Source organism: Phoxinus phoxinus, assembly GCF_949152265.1.
Source record: "Phoxinus phoxinus genome assembly, chromosome: 3".
Taxonomy (NCBI): domain Eukaryota; kingdom Metazoa; phylum Chordata; class Actinopteri; order Cypriniformes; family Leuciscidae; genus Phoxinus; species Phoxinus phoxinus.
In genome coordinates, this window is record NC_136878.1 from 45,167,642 (window position 1) to 45,185,529 (window position 17,888).

A 17,888-nucleotide genomic window follows, 5' to 3' on the forward strand; every position below is an offset into this window, starting at 1 on the left:
GGCGTGGCTCTAAGACTCCGCCTTCTTTGACATGGAAATCTTCTCCGGTGAATTTCTTTGTTCAGTCAAGGTCAGATGCGAGTGAAAACGTGAACACAGTGGAGAGCTGCTTTATAGTAGAAATCTATACAATTCTAATCGTTTTTCATGTTTAATATAGCAAAACTGCTGGATTTAACCCTCACTCGCCTGTTCTTTACTTTGATTTTCTAACCCATTATAGCAGTCAGCATCAAGTGCCATATATCATTTTAAACATTTGAACTTGAAGTTTTCATCTAGCTCATTTAAATTCCAAATTTGACATTAATTTTGTCTTGGAATGAATGAATCTACCAGATTTAAGATTTTTTTTTTTTTTTTTTTTTTACTCAAACAAATCCTCCTGAAGTTTGGATTTTTTTCCTTTAGAAAGTTTTACTTGGATATTCTAGATATCCAGATGAAATGCTGACAACATGTAACAATCCCTAAGCAAGTTAAAAATCCCTAAGCAAACTAAAAAAGCCATTTATCACAACATTATTATAGGTGATTTTCAGTGAAAAGCTGGTGTGTTTTCTAATTTACTGACAATGTAGATGTGTCCAAAAAAAGGTTAGGAAATAAACCTTTTATTAAAATAAAAGAAATTTTGCACCATATTAAAATTTTACCTGTAAATGCATCTCGCGCTAGCATAAAATGAGGCGAAACAAAAGCGAGTTTTAAAAAAAATGCACACACCGTTTTAACATTTACTACGTGCATGTGTGTGCGAGCATTATTATAACTTCAGTACACTACTTGAGTTTCATGCGCTTTTAGTATGTACTAGTGTTTATTAGTTATAAATGCTCCGGTTGTCTGCTGTGTTCATTCAGAGTTAAGTTTTGTTTTGATGTTTGCTACATTCAGGAAGTGTACTTTCTCGGAGCAGATAAAAGTAAAGGGAGTTCATGTATCTGACTGCTATTCATTGACGAAAACTAATTGAATCGTTAACATAATAATCGTAATCAAATCGTTAACAGTAGCTAGGTTTCCATCCACTTGTCAATCGAATTATCTGAAGTTCGGTAAAAAAACTCATGCGAATAAAGCTGGTGAAAGTGTGTTTCCATCCAACGGCTTTAAAGTGAATAAAAACCTGTGCGTAATGACGTCACACGCTGTTTTGCGAACAAACTGGTATATCGAATTGATTTGAGACATTTTAAGGTGTTTCCTTTCATTTTCGCACTGAATCACACAACATTCAAGCCAACATTTGCGAACAAAGTTTTGCAAGACAAAATGCAATTCATTATTTATTCCGCAAATAACGTTTCCATCAGCGTTAATCATATAAGCCGTATATCGATCAAGATAAAATCCGATGAGACCGAACGCATTTAATTTGAGTCGATATTCATGAAATTCAAATCGAATTTTACTGTTTCCATAAGGCATTTTTCATTCGATATCACTTAATTCGGATAAAAACGTGTGGATGGAAACCTAGCTAGTGACGATTCACACCGCTAGTAAAAAGCGGGACAACATACAGACAAGTTGGTCCTTATCACAAAATAAATCCCTTGAGGGTGACCACCCTGTTGTGGCTTATTTTGCAATAATGACGAGCTGACTGTACATTATCCATTACATAATTAATTTTATACTTAATTTATCTTTTTCTTTGAAAGCCAGCAGAGCAGAGGCAAGTCAGGTTACACTGCTGCTGAACGACTCTAACAGCGACTAAATCCTACTCTGAAACTGACTCTTAACAGTTTTATTAGTATTATTACTGCCATAACTATTAATGTTGTTATTGAGCGGTTAGGTGATTATTTAATACCTGTATAGGATTCTGAAGCTGAACTTCCACTTCTATCAAAAACGATTGGTGATATCCCTCTAGCCAGCTTCTTGGCTTTGCTTTCCTCATCTGAACAGTAAATGGGAGAACATGGTCCCTTATGTCAGAATATCAAGAGCCACGTTTCCACCGCAGGAACTTTCACCAGGAACTAGGAACTTTGGGCTGGTACTCGGTGTGTTTACACCGCAGGAATCAGGGTCGAAATGAAGTTCCGGGTAAATATTTCCCCCTCCGAAAGTCCCTGCTGGCGAGGTAGTACTTTTTCAAACTTCAGGAACTTTCGGGGGCGGGACTTGTGCGCTGAACATGCTGATTGGTTGTGGTCACGCCGCATTTTGATTGGATGACTCCACGCAGCATTCTATTTTATAAAACTCTATTGCGGTTCGTGGCTTCATGCAGTAAGAGTTGTCGGTCTTCAAATATGGAATTTAATAAAAAATAAAAACACACCGCTGGACCGATGACGAGGTTCAGGCTTTATTAAGCGCATTTGTGGAAGAGGAAATGTTCTGCACGTTCGTCCCAGCCGTCTCACGGTCAATGTCCGCTTTTATATCTAGCATTACGAGCTTTCTGAACATGCTTTAGTATCAGTGCTCGTCTTTTTCTTGCGGTTTTGTTAATTACCTCGTTAGTAAACCAATACATCACAAACAACTGCAGCACAGTTTGAATCTCCTCCATACTTATTATAAATGTGGCGCTCAAAACTGATTACTGTCCGTCGCAGACTGGGAGGCGCGGACGCGCGCAGTTTATAATCTTCCCGGTACTTTAGACCGCGGTGTAAACGCAGAAAGCGACCGGTCTGGGGCAAAAAAAGTTCCTCGAAAAAAGTTCCTGGGACAAATTGTTCCGGGTAATTTCGGTGGAAACGCGGCTAAGGATTATTTGAGATCTCTCGGGCTCCGATTTCTAGTCTAATCGTTTTTCTGTCCTTTGATGAACACAGCCAGGTAAGCGACCCGTGGTGAAAACTTCTAACAACATGAGATCGACCAGTCCCAGGGAAGAAAACAAGTAGCAAGCTGGAAATTTTATATTTTTGTGGGACCTTTTTAATGAACAGGTCTGCTCCAAAACCCAGTGAACTGCCAATTATGTTGCCTTGCATACCTAATTTTGGCCAAACTATTTGGTAGCACTGCATGAATGCTTCACAGACAAAGAAAGCGCAACAGTCGGGTTACGGAAGTAAAATCGACATTTCATTTCTGGGGAAATTGATTTTTAACGATAAAATAGATCAGTATTTTGTTTTTGCCTATTTCTGTGCCACCCCTAAGTGTTTAAATGGCCATCCGTGAAAAAAAATACTATGTCAAGCCAACATTGGGATTTAAACTAATCACTTTTATGATTCTTTTATTGTGTTTTCCATTTCTGAGCTTGAAAATAGGTGGTCATATTGAACCAGAAATATTCCCTTAAAGGGATATTATGACTCTTTTCACAAGGTTGTTTACACACACACACACTGTGGACACGTGTTCAAACTCTTTCTAAAATTCAAAGGGCTGGTATAATGCCCTTTTCACAAGATATACACCCCTTTAACATTTCCCTTTAAACATTTCAAAACAGTCAGATTTCTATTCGGTCTATGTAGACTGTGAAGCGGCCGACTAGGGTTTGGAACAGAGGATTTTGCAACCTACCAGAGAACATCAACAACATGAGCATGGGGATTATGATTGGCACATCTCAAATTGTGAGAATTCAACACAAAAGACGTTTTTTCCTAACCAATCTAACCAGCCTGCAAACTTCAGTGGCTCATACCTGACGCTTCTGAGCCCGAGGCTGAATGTACAGACTCCCCCTCCGAGAAGGACACAGACTCCGACTGGGAGTCACTGGCCTCACTGCGAGTGTCGTAGTCATTCGGTTCATTTCCCTCCTGCGGGTCCTCTTCCTCCAGTTCATACTCATCCTCTTCTTCCTCCTCTTCATCCCCTTCCTCCTCCACTTCCTTCTCTTCCCCTTCCTCCTGCATGGCTCCTTCTTCGACATCAGAGCAGTTTCCTTCAGACGAAGCCACAGAGCTGCCAGTCACATATTCTTCTGAATGAGGCTCTTCTTCTCTGGAGGAGCGGCTTGTTCTGCCTGTACTGTCCTCACTGGTCCTCCGCATCTTCTGAAAACAAGTAATTGTATTACACACCCTGCTTGCCATGCAACATATCATGGATGATTAGTTTAAAAAAATATAACTTAAATGTGTTTTAAAGGTTGTGTAGGTAAGAATTGTCTAAAGAACTTTTTTTCAAATTGGCTTAAACTGTCTTTATAAACCAATACATAATTAAAATGTAAGTACTTTGAAAAAGAGAGTATAAAAATTGAGTGACTATAGTGTATTTAATCTTCAAAAAACACAGCTCATTAATTCCATTCGGGACGAAACAAGTGATTGGCTTAAGCGACTGTCACTCTCCGTCGCCATGACTACCGCCGCTATTAATGGCTCTGCGCACGTGCGCGCAGTCGCGCACCCGTTTTTAGGTGGGAGTGAATGGAATTAATGAGCTGTGTTTATTGAAGATTAAATACACTAGAGTCACTCAGTTTTTTATACTCTCTATTTCAGAGTACTTGCATTTTAATTATGTATTGGTATATAAAGACAGTTTAAACAAATTTGAATAAAAGTTTTTTTAGACAATTATGACCTACCCTACCTTTAACTGCAACATGCCCATTTGTATGTGGTAACGATGGTACAGTTAGACACTGAAATTATGGTAAAAATGAAGTAAAAGAACCAAAAAAATCTGAGTATGTCTGATGTAACGTGTCTGACCCGGCGCCAGGATTATTATTATACTGGTAGCCTAATAATCATGAATGCACTCCGCTAACTTTTAACACATCTCCGGAGAACGGCTTCTTCACACAAAAGAAAAACTCTTCATGAAGGGCAGTGAAATTCAGCGACCTATGTGGCGTTGATGGATCGAGGTTGATCGTTAACTTAATTTTATACAATTCACACGAGCTCTAAGCGCATGCGAGACTGCTGCGAGTAGTCAAACTTTATTAATGAATCATTTCTGTAATGTAATTTTTTATTTTTACCGGTTGGCCGGTCACACGGCTTTCATAGTTTTCAGTTACGTGACTGGTGCGGAGACCTGGAGTGTTATTTTTTTATTTTTTAACATGGAAATACAGGGAGGTCCCGAAATCTCCCAGAGAAAGCAGAAATGTGGATTTTTCTTCAGAAAAAGTGTTAATTACATACATTTGAAATTTTATTTGTTAATTAAAAAGCTGCACAAAACTTTTGCGATTATTTCTAAATATCGATAAAAAACTATTGCGAAATGACGGTGTTTCCATTAACCGATGGTATGTGACTAAAACGTCATTTTTGGTTTATGTCAATGACGTTGATAGGTTTATATACTGTATATCTCAGCCACTGCACTGACCATTATTATTATTAAGGGAAAGAGACGTAGGGGCGTGTTATCCAAGCATTAATGGAAAGGAAAGGCTCTTATACTGTGAGCGGCTCATATGATGAGTTTCTGGGTGTTTCTCCCTTATTTCTGTTCTGAGGTCTTGATTTTGGCATTTCTCTGAGGTTTAGAATCCAGTATTCCTGTAATTCTTTTGTCTTTTATGAATTTAATAAAGAACTCTGTCTCGTATTCAGTCCAAACACACCGCGCCTTCTAACACCGTGTCCTAACCAGACGTGATGCGATAAAATCCAGCGACAAATAATTTGTCTGTCCACACTAGACGCGACTGCGAGATGCGTACAAATCAATCAAAACCCACAGCCAATCAGAACAGCGTGTGGGCGGAGCGAGTGCACAGCACCAGGGAGTAATCTTGACGGCACTCGCAAGAAAACAGAGAAGTACCTACATAATCAAATTCACAAATATTACACCATTTAAACATTATTAAAAATACATAGGCTACTGAGTTACTAAAACAGTCTGTCAAAGAATACACTTATTTGTTCACAGTTTGAACATTCTTGTTTCCATTTGTTTAATCTCAAGATCTGAGGTGAATTATCCACTGTTGCTTTTACAGCTACAAAGCTGGAGCACTAAATATATTCAAAGTCACATTGCATGCTTTTAAAATTAAATAAAGCACATAAACAGTTCCTGCATTTCCATTACAGATTTGCGCAAAACTTTAGCAATTTTTTTCTAAATATTGGTAAAAAACTATTCCGAAATGACGGTGTTTCCATTAACCGATGTTATGCGACTAAAACGTCTTTTTTTTAAAATATATATATATATATATATATATATATATCAGCCACTGCACTAGACATTATTATTATTAAGGGAAAGAGACGTAGGCGTGTTATCCAATCATTAATGACAAGGAAAGACCCTTATACTGTGAGCGGCTCATATGAGGAGTTTCTGGGTGTTTCTCCCTCATTTCTGTTCTGAGGTCTTGATTGTGGCATTTCTTTGAGGTTTAGAATCCAGTATTCCTGTAATTCTTTTGTCTTTTACGAATTTAATAAAGAACTCTGTCTCGTATTCTGTCCTAACACACCGCGTCATCTAAGTCAGGTGACTGTGAAAATGCACAACAACTGTTTCCAATGCAGTTTTGCTAAATATTTCTTTTTCGAATTGCCTGAAAAAGCACCTCATGCGAGCGTAAAAACTTTTTTGTGAAATTGACACGTTTCCATTGACGGCATTTTCAATTTGCGCAATTTGAAGGGTAATGGAAACACGGCTGTTGTTCCAGCGCGACGTCGCAGAAAAATAGAAATCATTTCTAAAAGAGAATTGTCGCGTGTGGCGGCTGATTGGGACACAAACTCTGATTAACATGGAAAAGACTCCTTTTGTCATGTGTAGTTAGGACACGGTGTAAGGAATAAACACAAAAGGGAATGTTTGAGTTGAGTATTGTCCATTTTCCCCTTACTATTTTTTATTAGACGTTTCAATCATTATAATGGAACCGAATCGTAAGACGGAACAGGAAAATTTATTACGATTCCCAACCCTAGTCAAACCACATTTAACCCCCTGGGGTCGGCAATCACGCCGGCGTGATTTGCGCGTTTTTTTTCACATAGCAGCTGAATAAACTTAAAATACTCCGTCATTTGTGGTCATACAGACTTAATAAAAATGAAAAAAGAATCTGTGAGATGTCTACTTTTGTATGTGTCCACTTACAATCAAAACAAAACGTTGTGCTTTTGTAAAATAAAGAAATTAAACAGGGTGTGCATTCTGCCTCTCCGTCTCGTGAACTTTTTTTTCTTGAGCACGGTCTCTAAACATTTAAAAAACTCAGCGAATACTTGTCACACATTTGTGAGCTCTATATATTTATAATCATTTAAGTGTGTAGTTTTAAATTATCTGATTCAAAACGAAAACAAATATTCTCTGTTTAAGTAATTTGTATAAAACCAACAAGATATTCAGTTTCTCTAACCCTTCCTCATTAGTTTTAATGTGACCACACCCACACGCGCAAAACATATAGAGATGCAAATCGTCCATGTGTCGCGCGAACGCCCCCATTACCTCAACAACAAAGCGGCAAACTTTATCAGTCCTCTGCAGTCGTCGAGTTTGGAAGACATGCTGTGAGATTATTGGGTTTACATCTGAAGAAGAAGATCGCGATTTGAAGACAAGAACGATTTTAAGGTAAGAAATAATCCTGAATTATATTAGTTAGTGTTATTGTTGCATAAACTTCATATTGCCATTGAACTGTTGCTCGATGCTTCAGTGAATGTCCCCTGCACGCGCTGTGAGAGTTTGAAAACGCAGTCGCGCGACGTGCGTTTGAAAAGCAAACCATGATTTTACTCCAATCTCATTTCATAACGTCATATCGATGTAAACATTTGAAGTAACATATGATAATCAATATGTTTTTCTCTAGTGTAGTGTTACTGAAGTGTTCCTTTTTAACTATGCCTGCTATACTGTTCTTATTATTTGATTCAGCCCTGCTGCAAAAAATACTTTCTTAGTTAGTATTTTTGTTTTGTTTCCAGTCCAAATATCTAAAAATTATTAAACCAAGAAGTATTTACTAGAGAAGTAAAATGACATAAGAAATTCTATTTTGTTTTAAGATAAAAATAAAGTAATTTAAGTAATTTTTGCTTAAAACGAGCAAAATTATCTGCCAATGGGGTAAGCAAAAAATTCTTGGTTTCCATTTGAATTAAGATTTTTTTTCTTGTTTTCTATTCGAATTCAGATTTTTTTGCTTACCCCATTGGCAGATAATTTTGCTCGTTTTAAGCAAAAATTACTTAAATTACTTTATTTTTATCTTAAAACAAAATAGAATTTCTTATGTCATTTTACTTCTCTAGTAAATGCTTCTTGATTTAATAATTTTTAGATATTTGGACTGGAAACAAAACAAAAATACTAAGTAAGAAAATCATTTTTTGCAGTGCAGGTATATGCCTACAAGGCACAACAAATATATGTATATATATATATATATATATATATATATATGTGTGTGTGTGTGTGTGCGTGTATTTTGTAAATTTTAAAAAGGAATTTTCACCAGAAATCTAAAATGTATTCCCACAATCATGCAGCCCTGGTTTCTTCTTGATATCAGCATGCTCACAGCTTTTTTATATATATATATATATTTTTTTTAGGTAGCTACCCGTCCTGCTGACTTCAACATGAGCATGAGGAGGTAAAGTGAAAAATCAAACACCTTGGAAATGACAGGTATGCACTGTTTCAGGAAAGGAAAGGTGTGTGACTGGTTAAGTCTCTGTCTTTAGTTCAGTGTGTTAAATAATGTGCTTTTTGCCATTTGTTGTGTATCTTTGGATGATGTTGTGTTGTAAATAAATTCAAACAATCAAAAAGCCATTTTTTTTTTAAATCTCCTCATTCTTTGTGCAAGGTAATGTAATGATAGTGCCTGAGAGCTCCTAATAGGGCCATTATGGGAGGGCCTTTGTCTTTTCTCAGGTGTGAAACACTCAATATTCATGGTGGTTAACGCCTCCTCGCATAAAGCTTTCTTACACAAAACATGTCATACAAATTTTAAATCAATATATTGTCTTATCTGAATGAGTATTCAGGATGATTTTCACATAGTTTTGGAGCAAATATTCTAGGCTACGTGATACAATTTTCAAAAGCCTTGCGACGAAATAATTAGTTTGTCTTTCATGACATTATTTCAGTGACTTTTTTTTGGGTCATTTTCACAAACCACGCATAAATGTTATTATCTCAAAACTACAAACTTTTACATACATGCTGCTGACATATTATTGTAGCAGAGTTTGTGCTGAATGCAGTGTAATAAGACTTTAGTCATGAAAATGTCACAAGTAACAGAAATAAGCACAAATGTTAGAGCATGTCAGAACACCTCCAGGACCCAGAAAACACCTCAGACCCCTGAGGGTTAAAAGGCTTTGCATTAACAGAAACTTCTCGGTCCAACATTGGGGCTGATTTCATGGAGTTTGTTCATATAGATCCCATTCTGTTTGCCATTTGTTATTGATATAGGAATGAATAATTGGTTTTAGATCCATCTTAATGCAAAAACCATCCTCTCTCACCTCTGTCAGTTCAGGCAGCAGGGGTTTGATCCGTCTCTGGGAGTCTCTGCTGCGGGACAGGCCTTTTTCACTATATCCTTTAGGCAGATCAGCCCGGGATCCTCTTCCAGTGTGGTTCTTTCGGTCATCATAGATGTCTTCTGGTGCGTGTCTTCCTCTGGGATTGCTGGTCTTTTTGCTGTTTGATCCAGAAGAAGTGGCAGCTCTCTTTAGTTGCTGTCTGGTAGTGTGTCCTGAGGCTCTGAGCCGCTTTACATCCTGGCCGTCTCCTCGTTCGTGCTTCCTTTTAGACCCTGAGGCATAAGGTAAACGAGCAGTTAATGTGGTAACAGAGCCAGACATATAAATTTGGCATGAAATGGAAATTGGAGTAGTGCTTTGTTCCATATTGTGGTGAGAGAGATGGCTTCTCAAACAAGAAAAAATGTGGGGCGGGACTTAAAGGATAATTCCGGTATTTAACACCTTGAGTCTATATTGTAGTTTGTTTTGGATGAACAAGAGTGGTGGACAACATTTTTTTGACAATGGTTCCTCTCTCGAGTTTTTGACTATAAAAGAATTGGCCATGGACCCATTTAACATTGGAGTCAATGGGCATGTCCGAAAATGTAATTAAAACAACCTTTAACATTAGTTTTCAAAACTGTGCAACTCACCGAGTGATTAGTGATGTTAGTTCACAAAGTGTTGCGAAATACAGTTTCTGTCGTGTTTTATTCGTCATTTTGTAAAATCCCATTGAATTCTGTTGAAGGACTGAGTGCTCGTTAATATAAATGCGCTAACGGAAACGGAAAGGGGGCTGTTTACATTTGGTCGATGTAGTCTTTTTGCTCGCTTCCGTTTCTCATAAGGCTAGCGAGCAGAGCAACTGTGCTCCGGGAGAGTAAGCCAAATAAACAAACAAAACCTTGAAAATATTGAAAGACGTGACCACTGACCAGTGCAATATAAAGTTGAACTCGACTGTGACCGTGAGTGTCCCGCGAGACATAAACATCGGTTATCGCCATCAAGTGGTCGGGAGTGTGCTAACGCTTCAGATTCAAATATTGAGCGGAAGTTACACGGTTGTGAAGTGTCTGAAAAAATAGTTCCACTATAGCAAAATAAACGGATTGGAATCATATATTGCGACGATATATTGTTTATAATCATCAACGAACACCACTAACCACTCAGTGAGTTGCACAGTTTTGTAAACGAACATTATTGGCTGTTTTAATGACATTTTCGGACATGCCCATTGACTCCAATGTTAAATGGGTCCATGGCCAATTCTATTATAGTCAAAATCTCAAGAGAGGAACCATTGTCAAAAAAATGTTGTCCACCACTCTTGTTCATCCAAAACAAACTACAATATAGACTCAAGGTGTTAAATACTGGAATTATCCTTTAATATTGTCCATAGGGAATTGATTGCATTGTTGGGGATTGCTATTGGTCGATCTCATGTGAATGACAGGTTGCCCCGCCCTCGCGCCAGTAAACATCAGAGATGTTGTTGCAAGAGAGAAGTTATTTTAATTAAAGGTTACAAGGAAGATTATTTTAGAAAAATATAATGATGTGCACAGATAAATAATTTATAATAAACACTGCAATATTACATAAAAAATAAACAGGAATGGTCCATTTTGATTTCAAGGTGACTTAAACTATAAACAGTACAGCTCAGTGTGAATATTTTAGATTGATAGATACTTCAGTACACAAACAAACAAACCTGAACACTTTCTAAATGGCGTAGCTTAACGTTTACAAGTATGAATAGTTTGTCAAAATTGGATGCGGTGTGGATAAAATCTGATCCGGTCAATGCTTTTAAATGGTACCTTTTTTCTCATTAACATCATGTTCACTCTCAGGGTTGTAGAGCTCATCATCCTGGTCAGGAGCATCAGTCAAAATGTCTTCCAGCACATTCACTTCCCCATCTGGAAATAAAAGCACACAAATGTTGCATTTTAGTTGTAAGTATATTGGCATGTTATTATAGGTCACTCGCATGAAACATTTACAATATAGTATTAAATACAACAGGTTCGTCACTAGAGTGCAGACACAGTAATTCATCCATTGTGAGACATCAGAGATTGAAGTTACATAATATGTGTTCTACAAAATGTATTAAACATAACATATCTATTTTTGATGCATAACGTAACCTCAAATATGCCATATACGTCAAATAAATAAAATAGATGTTTCTGTCTAAAACTATACTCGCATAAACAAAATCCTCCATGGTACGTTAGCATCATGCTAAGCTAATAATCGTTGTTGTGATTCCTCAACAAATGTAGATCAATGTCTAGGAAGAATGTGGGTGAATTTGAAACTAAAAACGTATTAATATCCAACAGCTAATAGTTTATATAATTAGAAGTAAAAACACATATGACGGTTTTTGTTAAAGAAATCTGTGGCTAGGCTAACGTTACAGGTAAAAAAAAAAAATCTTTACCTTTCTCATCTCTCCTGTCGACAGACATTTTCAGCCCCCCGTGGATTAAACACGCTTTAAAGGGCCCCCCTTCTCTCTCTCTCTCTCTCTCTAGATTTGTTCTTAATTAATATGTTAATTCGTCGATATTTTAGAAAATGTGACACACCATTAAATGTTTTGTGCTTTGAGCGTGTTTGTCTGCTTTAAAATGGCGGATGTCTTCCTCCCGCATCGCAGTGTGAATGAGGGTTGCCAAATATTCAGGTTATCACGCCTTTGTTATGTGCATCACTGTATTGGCAAGCAGTATTGAATTTATTAATTCCCAGGATATGAATTCTTGACATCTACAATTGAATTGCTAGTACATTTTTTCCTGGTTTTGATATAATTATATAATAATAAATTATGACAACCCTAATAAAGTTTGATGACAAGTGTACTGTGTAGGCTATGAGTAGGCTAGCTATACCAAAAGTACAGCACTGATGTGAAAACTAGCTTAAAAAGCTTGGTTGCCCACGTAAAAATGACTGCCTCTTTCCCTCCAACCAGATTTTTGAGAGGATTTTCCGGTGACAATTTAATAGTAGCCTAAAGCCTGGTTTAGCCAGTCATGAACGTTATAAAACCATTAGTTGAAATCATGCCCTACACGTCGGCCATTACTGGCATGCTTTGTTTTGTTTCTACTCAAAGGCCTAAGAAAGCTGTTTAAGCCGTACATATTAACCAACATCAGAGAATTGTGAACATGCAAATGTGTTGTTCAATTATTAAAATATTGACATAAAATCTCAGGGGTAGACTACTTCAAGTAAATATTTTAGGTTATAGCGGTTCGGATGAATCCCTGCATTACATGAAAAAAACATTAATAAACATGAAAACAGCAATAATAATACTTAGCCAGAATCTTCCTAGTTTTAAATATTTTTGTTCATAATCAATAAAAGGTCACTGGATATGATGAAGATATAATATAATTTGTTTAGTAACACATCATCACATCATCAACTTGCATAATTATTCGTCTCAGGAGAGCATGGATTGCTAATTTATTTACATGACATTTACATGGCCATTATATATTGAGAAAACATTCAAAGCTAAATGGTAGGATTTTTTTTTTTTGAAAGAAAATTTTTAAAGTAAAAATAATAATTAGATAGAATCCATAAATTATGAATAATTTACTGCCATTGTGTAAATAATAATAATCATGCAATTCATAAAGAAATAACTACTCTGATCATAAGCATTTTAAAATGTAATTTAATGTAATAACACTTTTTTTTTTTTCTAAATCTGTTTACGTAATCCAGATTACATCTAATCAATTACTGCCGTTACTCTTCTTACAAAGGACAAGCGGCATGGAAAATCAAGTAATATGTTTATTTTACATGAACATTCATATGTATTTGTTTCATTTTCAAAGGTGCTTTATGTTTTGTTTTTTTTACTGTAGAAAGCCATAAAAAATGCCAAAAGTTTGCAGAGTTTTTAGGAAACATGCTTAATTCAACTAGCTGCAGGTTATTCTACTTTGAAATGTGCTTTCCGGATCAGAATGTCTGTTTTTGTTTTGGTCTGTGGTCCCGCCCACTGCCAATTTACCCAATAGTATTTCGACACCCCAGGTTGCCAGTTGGTGGAAAACACAACGTATTGGATCAGAAATGAACTGGATGATTAATCACAAATGCTTCATAAATCTGGCAACCCGTGTGAGAGTGGAGTCTGAGGAGGAAGGGGCGGGGAAACAACACTCTCTAATAATTTGACTTTAGACTGCAGTCTGCACCTTTAGATTTGTAATATACACAAAATGCACAACTGGCCGTCACACATCCTTTTTTATTCTTTTGTGCTTTGCCATCAGGAAAATGCTGGAAAAAAGAGAGTTAAAAGTTTCTGTTGCAATATCAAGTTCTTCTAAGCTATCTGGGATGCTGAGATAATGAAACTGATTAGGAAGATTATTGATAAAGCAATCTTTAGTGGCAGAAGTGATCGGTCTAACATATTTATAACACAGAATCGGCTTTGCAGCCTTGGCTAAATGTAATTTACATGAGACTAGATAATGATCTGAGATGTATTTCAGTATTTCAACGACATCAACATCTATTCCATGTGATAGTATTAGATCAAGAGTATGGTTACGGCAATGAGTCGGTCCTGACACGTGTTGTCTAACTCATGAGTTTACAATTTCTTTAAATGCCAATCCCAATGCATTTTTTTCATTATCTATGTGTATATTAAAATCACCAACAATTAGTACTTTATCTGCAGCCAACACTAATTCTGAGAGAAAATCCACAAATTCTTTGATGAAGTCTGTATGGTGCCCTGGTGGCCTATACAGTAGCCAGTACAAATCTCAAACATGATTTATCATTTACACTAGATATTGTTATATTAAGCACGAACACTTCAAAAGAATTATATTTTAACTAGACTTCTTAAAATATGCAGATCTAGCAGCTTTTAAAGCCTATCTGTATGCAATCAAGCTCTCCTTCCATGAAATGCGAAATACCTCTAGTTTTGTTTTCTTCCAGTTGCGCTCCATTTTTCCGGCTGCTTTCTTAAAGGAAAACTCTGGCGCAAAATGAACGTTTGGTCTAATTACACATTGTTACCTAGTCAACCGTTATCTGAGATTTGTTTTCATGATTATCGAATGTAAATAGTTTTATCTCTAAAAACAGTTTAGCCTATAACGCTAGTATAACGCTAGTATATGGGGCATTGAGTAATGACAAACAAAAATCGCTTGTTAATACCACTAACCAGGCTCAAAATAGCCCCACACTAACACGGCAGCATAATGAGGGTCCCTACCTTCAAACCGAAGCATTGAGAACTTTGTCAGTGTCCAGACAGTTTAATAAGAAGATATTTTATACATACAGTCAACTTCACGTATACAGGCAGAAGCCATCTTTGAAAAACAGTCTCTATCAGTCGATCTCCGAACGCAGATCCAAGTGCGCTGAACTGTGTAGAATCTCATATGGTCCAGCGCACTTGGCCTGCATACAGTAGCCAGCACAAATCTCAAACATGATTTATCATTTACATTATTGTTATATTAAGCACCAACACTTCAAAATAATTATATTTTAACTAGACTTCTTAGTAATTCTGAAGATATTACTATAAATCACAGCAACACCTCCTCCTTTGCCTTTCAGACGAGGTTCATGTTTATAACCGTAATCTTGTGGGGTTGACTCGTTTAAAGTAATGTAATTGTTTGGTTTTTAGCCAGGTTTCTGTCAAACACAGCACATCTAGGTTATGGTCTGTAATCATATCATTAACAATAAGTGCTTTTGAAGTGAGAGATCGAATATTCAGCAACCCGAGCTTTATCATTTGTTCATTTGTATTATATCTGTTTTTTATTTGTTGAACATCAATTACATTTTCACCCTTAGATGGGTTTGGACATTTTTTGTATTTCCTAATTCGGGGAACAGACACAGTCTCATATGATGATATCTAGGTGAAAGAGTCTCTATGTGATGGGATTTATCTGACCTGGTGACGTTAGACAGTTAGCAGACGGTCGGTTAAGCCAGTCTGTCTGCTTCCTGACCCTAGGCATTTGATCTTAAAGGGATAGTTCACTATGAAATTAAATGTTGGTATGTTTTAGCTTACCTGAAGTGCATCCAAGATGCAGGTGTCTTTGTCTCCGCAGTAGTTGCAATTTTGATATTTTTAGGTCAAACCGTTCTTGTCTGTCAGTCATATAATGCAGGTCTATAGGCACTGTCTCCAAAAGCATGCAGAGAAAAGTCCAAATTAAAAAGTTCCCCATCGTAAGTGCACATTGATGGCCTAAGCTCGCGCGAACTCATCCGGGAGTGTTGAGTTTTCACTTATTCCCAATTTGTAAGCCTTCTATCTTGACACACTACTCGCTTCATTGTTCAGGTCAATCAAAGGCATACGTTGAGCCGTACAGCCAATCACACGCGTTTCTGCTGAGTTTAAAAATGCAACGTCCAATCGAAGGCGGTTAGATTAGTTTCCGGGGAAGAAATCCGGTGTAAACAGATCACTTGGACGTTATTGTGTAAAAGAGATAAAAACGATATAAATACTGTTCGTTTTATCACACAAACCGCTTGTTTCGTGTCTTAGACCATCAATGTGCACTTACCATGGGGAATTTTTTAATTTGGACTTTTCTCTGCATGCTTTTGGAGACAGTGCCTATAGACCTGCATTATATGACTGACAGACAAGAACGGTTTGACCTAAAAATATCAAAATTGAAACTACTGCGGAGACAAAGACACCTACATCTTGGATGCACTTCAGAAAAGATAAAACATACCAAAATTTAATTTCAAAGTGAACTATCCCTTTAACTACCACACTGTGACACTCGGTTCCTCTGTGTAGCTCTGCATTTTAAATTCTTTCTGGCCAGAAAATACCACATATTTTCCTCAGGCTAGAGTTTTGGAAGACATCCAGCTTTCAGTTTCAATTAGTGTGGACAACTAATCTACATTGATATATATTTCAGGCAAATGTTAAATCGGTTAAAGACTGTGTTGCCGTTTCTTTTTTATGTTCTTAATCCTGTACGTTAGTTAAAGGCAATGACGTCTTAAATTCACCACAGTTTCACTAATTCCATGGTAACTTAGGGCCTCAGTCATTTTTAATGACTCTTTATGATTTTCAGATAGGACAGAGACTGAAAGATGATTGTCAGCTCACTGCACAATGGGTCAATGGACTAGCACTGTATTCATGTCATGTTTTGTTTGAGTTGCGATGTGTTCGCTGGCCATGTGCTCTTGTTTTATGTCATGTTTGGTGTGAGCACATGGATGTAATGTTTGTTTCTTTGTGCCATGTGTGCTTTCCGTTCTTATCTGATTATTGGTTAATTCGCCCCCGTCTGCTCCCTATTTATTCTCCTTGTGTTTTCATTTCTGTGCCAGATCGTCGTCTAATGTTCCTGTGTGACTTGGTTGAGTGAACGGAGTTGATGCAACGCTTTACTCCATGGCTCTGTTTTGACCTAACATAGCTTTGCATTGGATTATTGTGTGTTTGTTGATATAAAAAATAAAAATAAAATATATTCCATTCCTTGTTATCAACATCATGACATGCATTACACAAAGGTTTTCCCAAACTGGAGTTTGTGAAGGAACTGCAGGGGGTTTGTGATTTGATGAAAAGCTAATAAATAATTATTAAATTGTATACACATCAGTTGATAATTTTAACATTTAATATTTTAGCAGTGACAGGATTCTCTGCTTTTTTTTTTTTACAGCATTATTTTTTTTTTCTTGAGAAAAATGTACATGCATTACCTGATATATTCAAATTAATCCATATTGAATCGAATCGTGACATTTGTGTCAATAACCAAAATTACCATTGTATACCATGTAACATGTTGTCAGTAACCTGAATAAAACTTTGTTCAGTAACCACATTTTTTACAATAGGCTACACTTCTTGTGAAGCAGGGCAGCCCTGACTTAAAATCTCAAGAGTACTTCTTGTTAAGTAAATATTTTAGGTTAAAAATGTTTGGATTCCCTGGACTACATGAGATAACATTAATAAACATGAAAACAGCAATGAATATTATATGGCTAGAGTCTTCCAAGTTTTACATATTTTTGTCCAGACTTCCAGAATCAATTAGGGAAGGTTATTACTGGATATAATTTGTTTAGTAACACATTATCACATAGTTGTTTAGTAACTTACAATTATATATAGTCTCATATATATTGTCTAGTTGATTGAGAGGTGCTTTTGTTCCCAAAATTCAGAAGCATGGATTGCATTTATGACATTTAAATAGTCATTCCATATTGTGAAAATATTCAAAGCTAAATGGTGTGACACACAGTAGGAATAAAAAACAAAAATAATCAATAAATTGTGAAAAATTGACTGCCATTGTGTGAATAATATGTAATCCAATGAAAAGTAACTGTAAT

The 17,888-nt window shown here is 36.6% G+C and overlaps 1 protein-coding gene across 3 annotated transcripts in view; it reads right to left on the reverse strand.

The window, feature by feature from the left end:
- The window catches only part of ythdc1 (YTH N6-methyladenosine RNA binding protein C1), a 28,996-nt gene extending 16,820 nt beyond the window's left edge, over positions 1–12,176 (reverse strand). Inside the window, exons 1-4 of one of the 3 annotated variants that reach the window (XM_079607258.1) lie at positions 11,905–12,176; positions 11,273–11,374; positions 9,432–9,724; positions 3,632–3,983 (exon numbers count right to left, since the gene is read on the reverse strand). In XM_079607258.1, the coding sequence (XP_079463384.1) occupies positions 3,632–3,983; positions 9,432–9,724; positions 11,273–11,374; positions 11,905–11,932 (775 nt within the window). In that variant the 5' untranslated portion in view covers positions 11,933–12,176. Of the gene's footprint in view, positions 1–3,631; positions 3,987–9,431; positions 9,725–11,272; positions 11,375–11,904 lie in introns of all 3 variants that reach the window. The other 2 variants (XM_079607257.1, XM_079607259.1) reach the window with 2 other exon arrangements.
- Between the last annotated feature and the right edge of the window lie 5,712 nt (positions 12,177–17,888).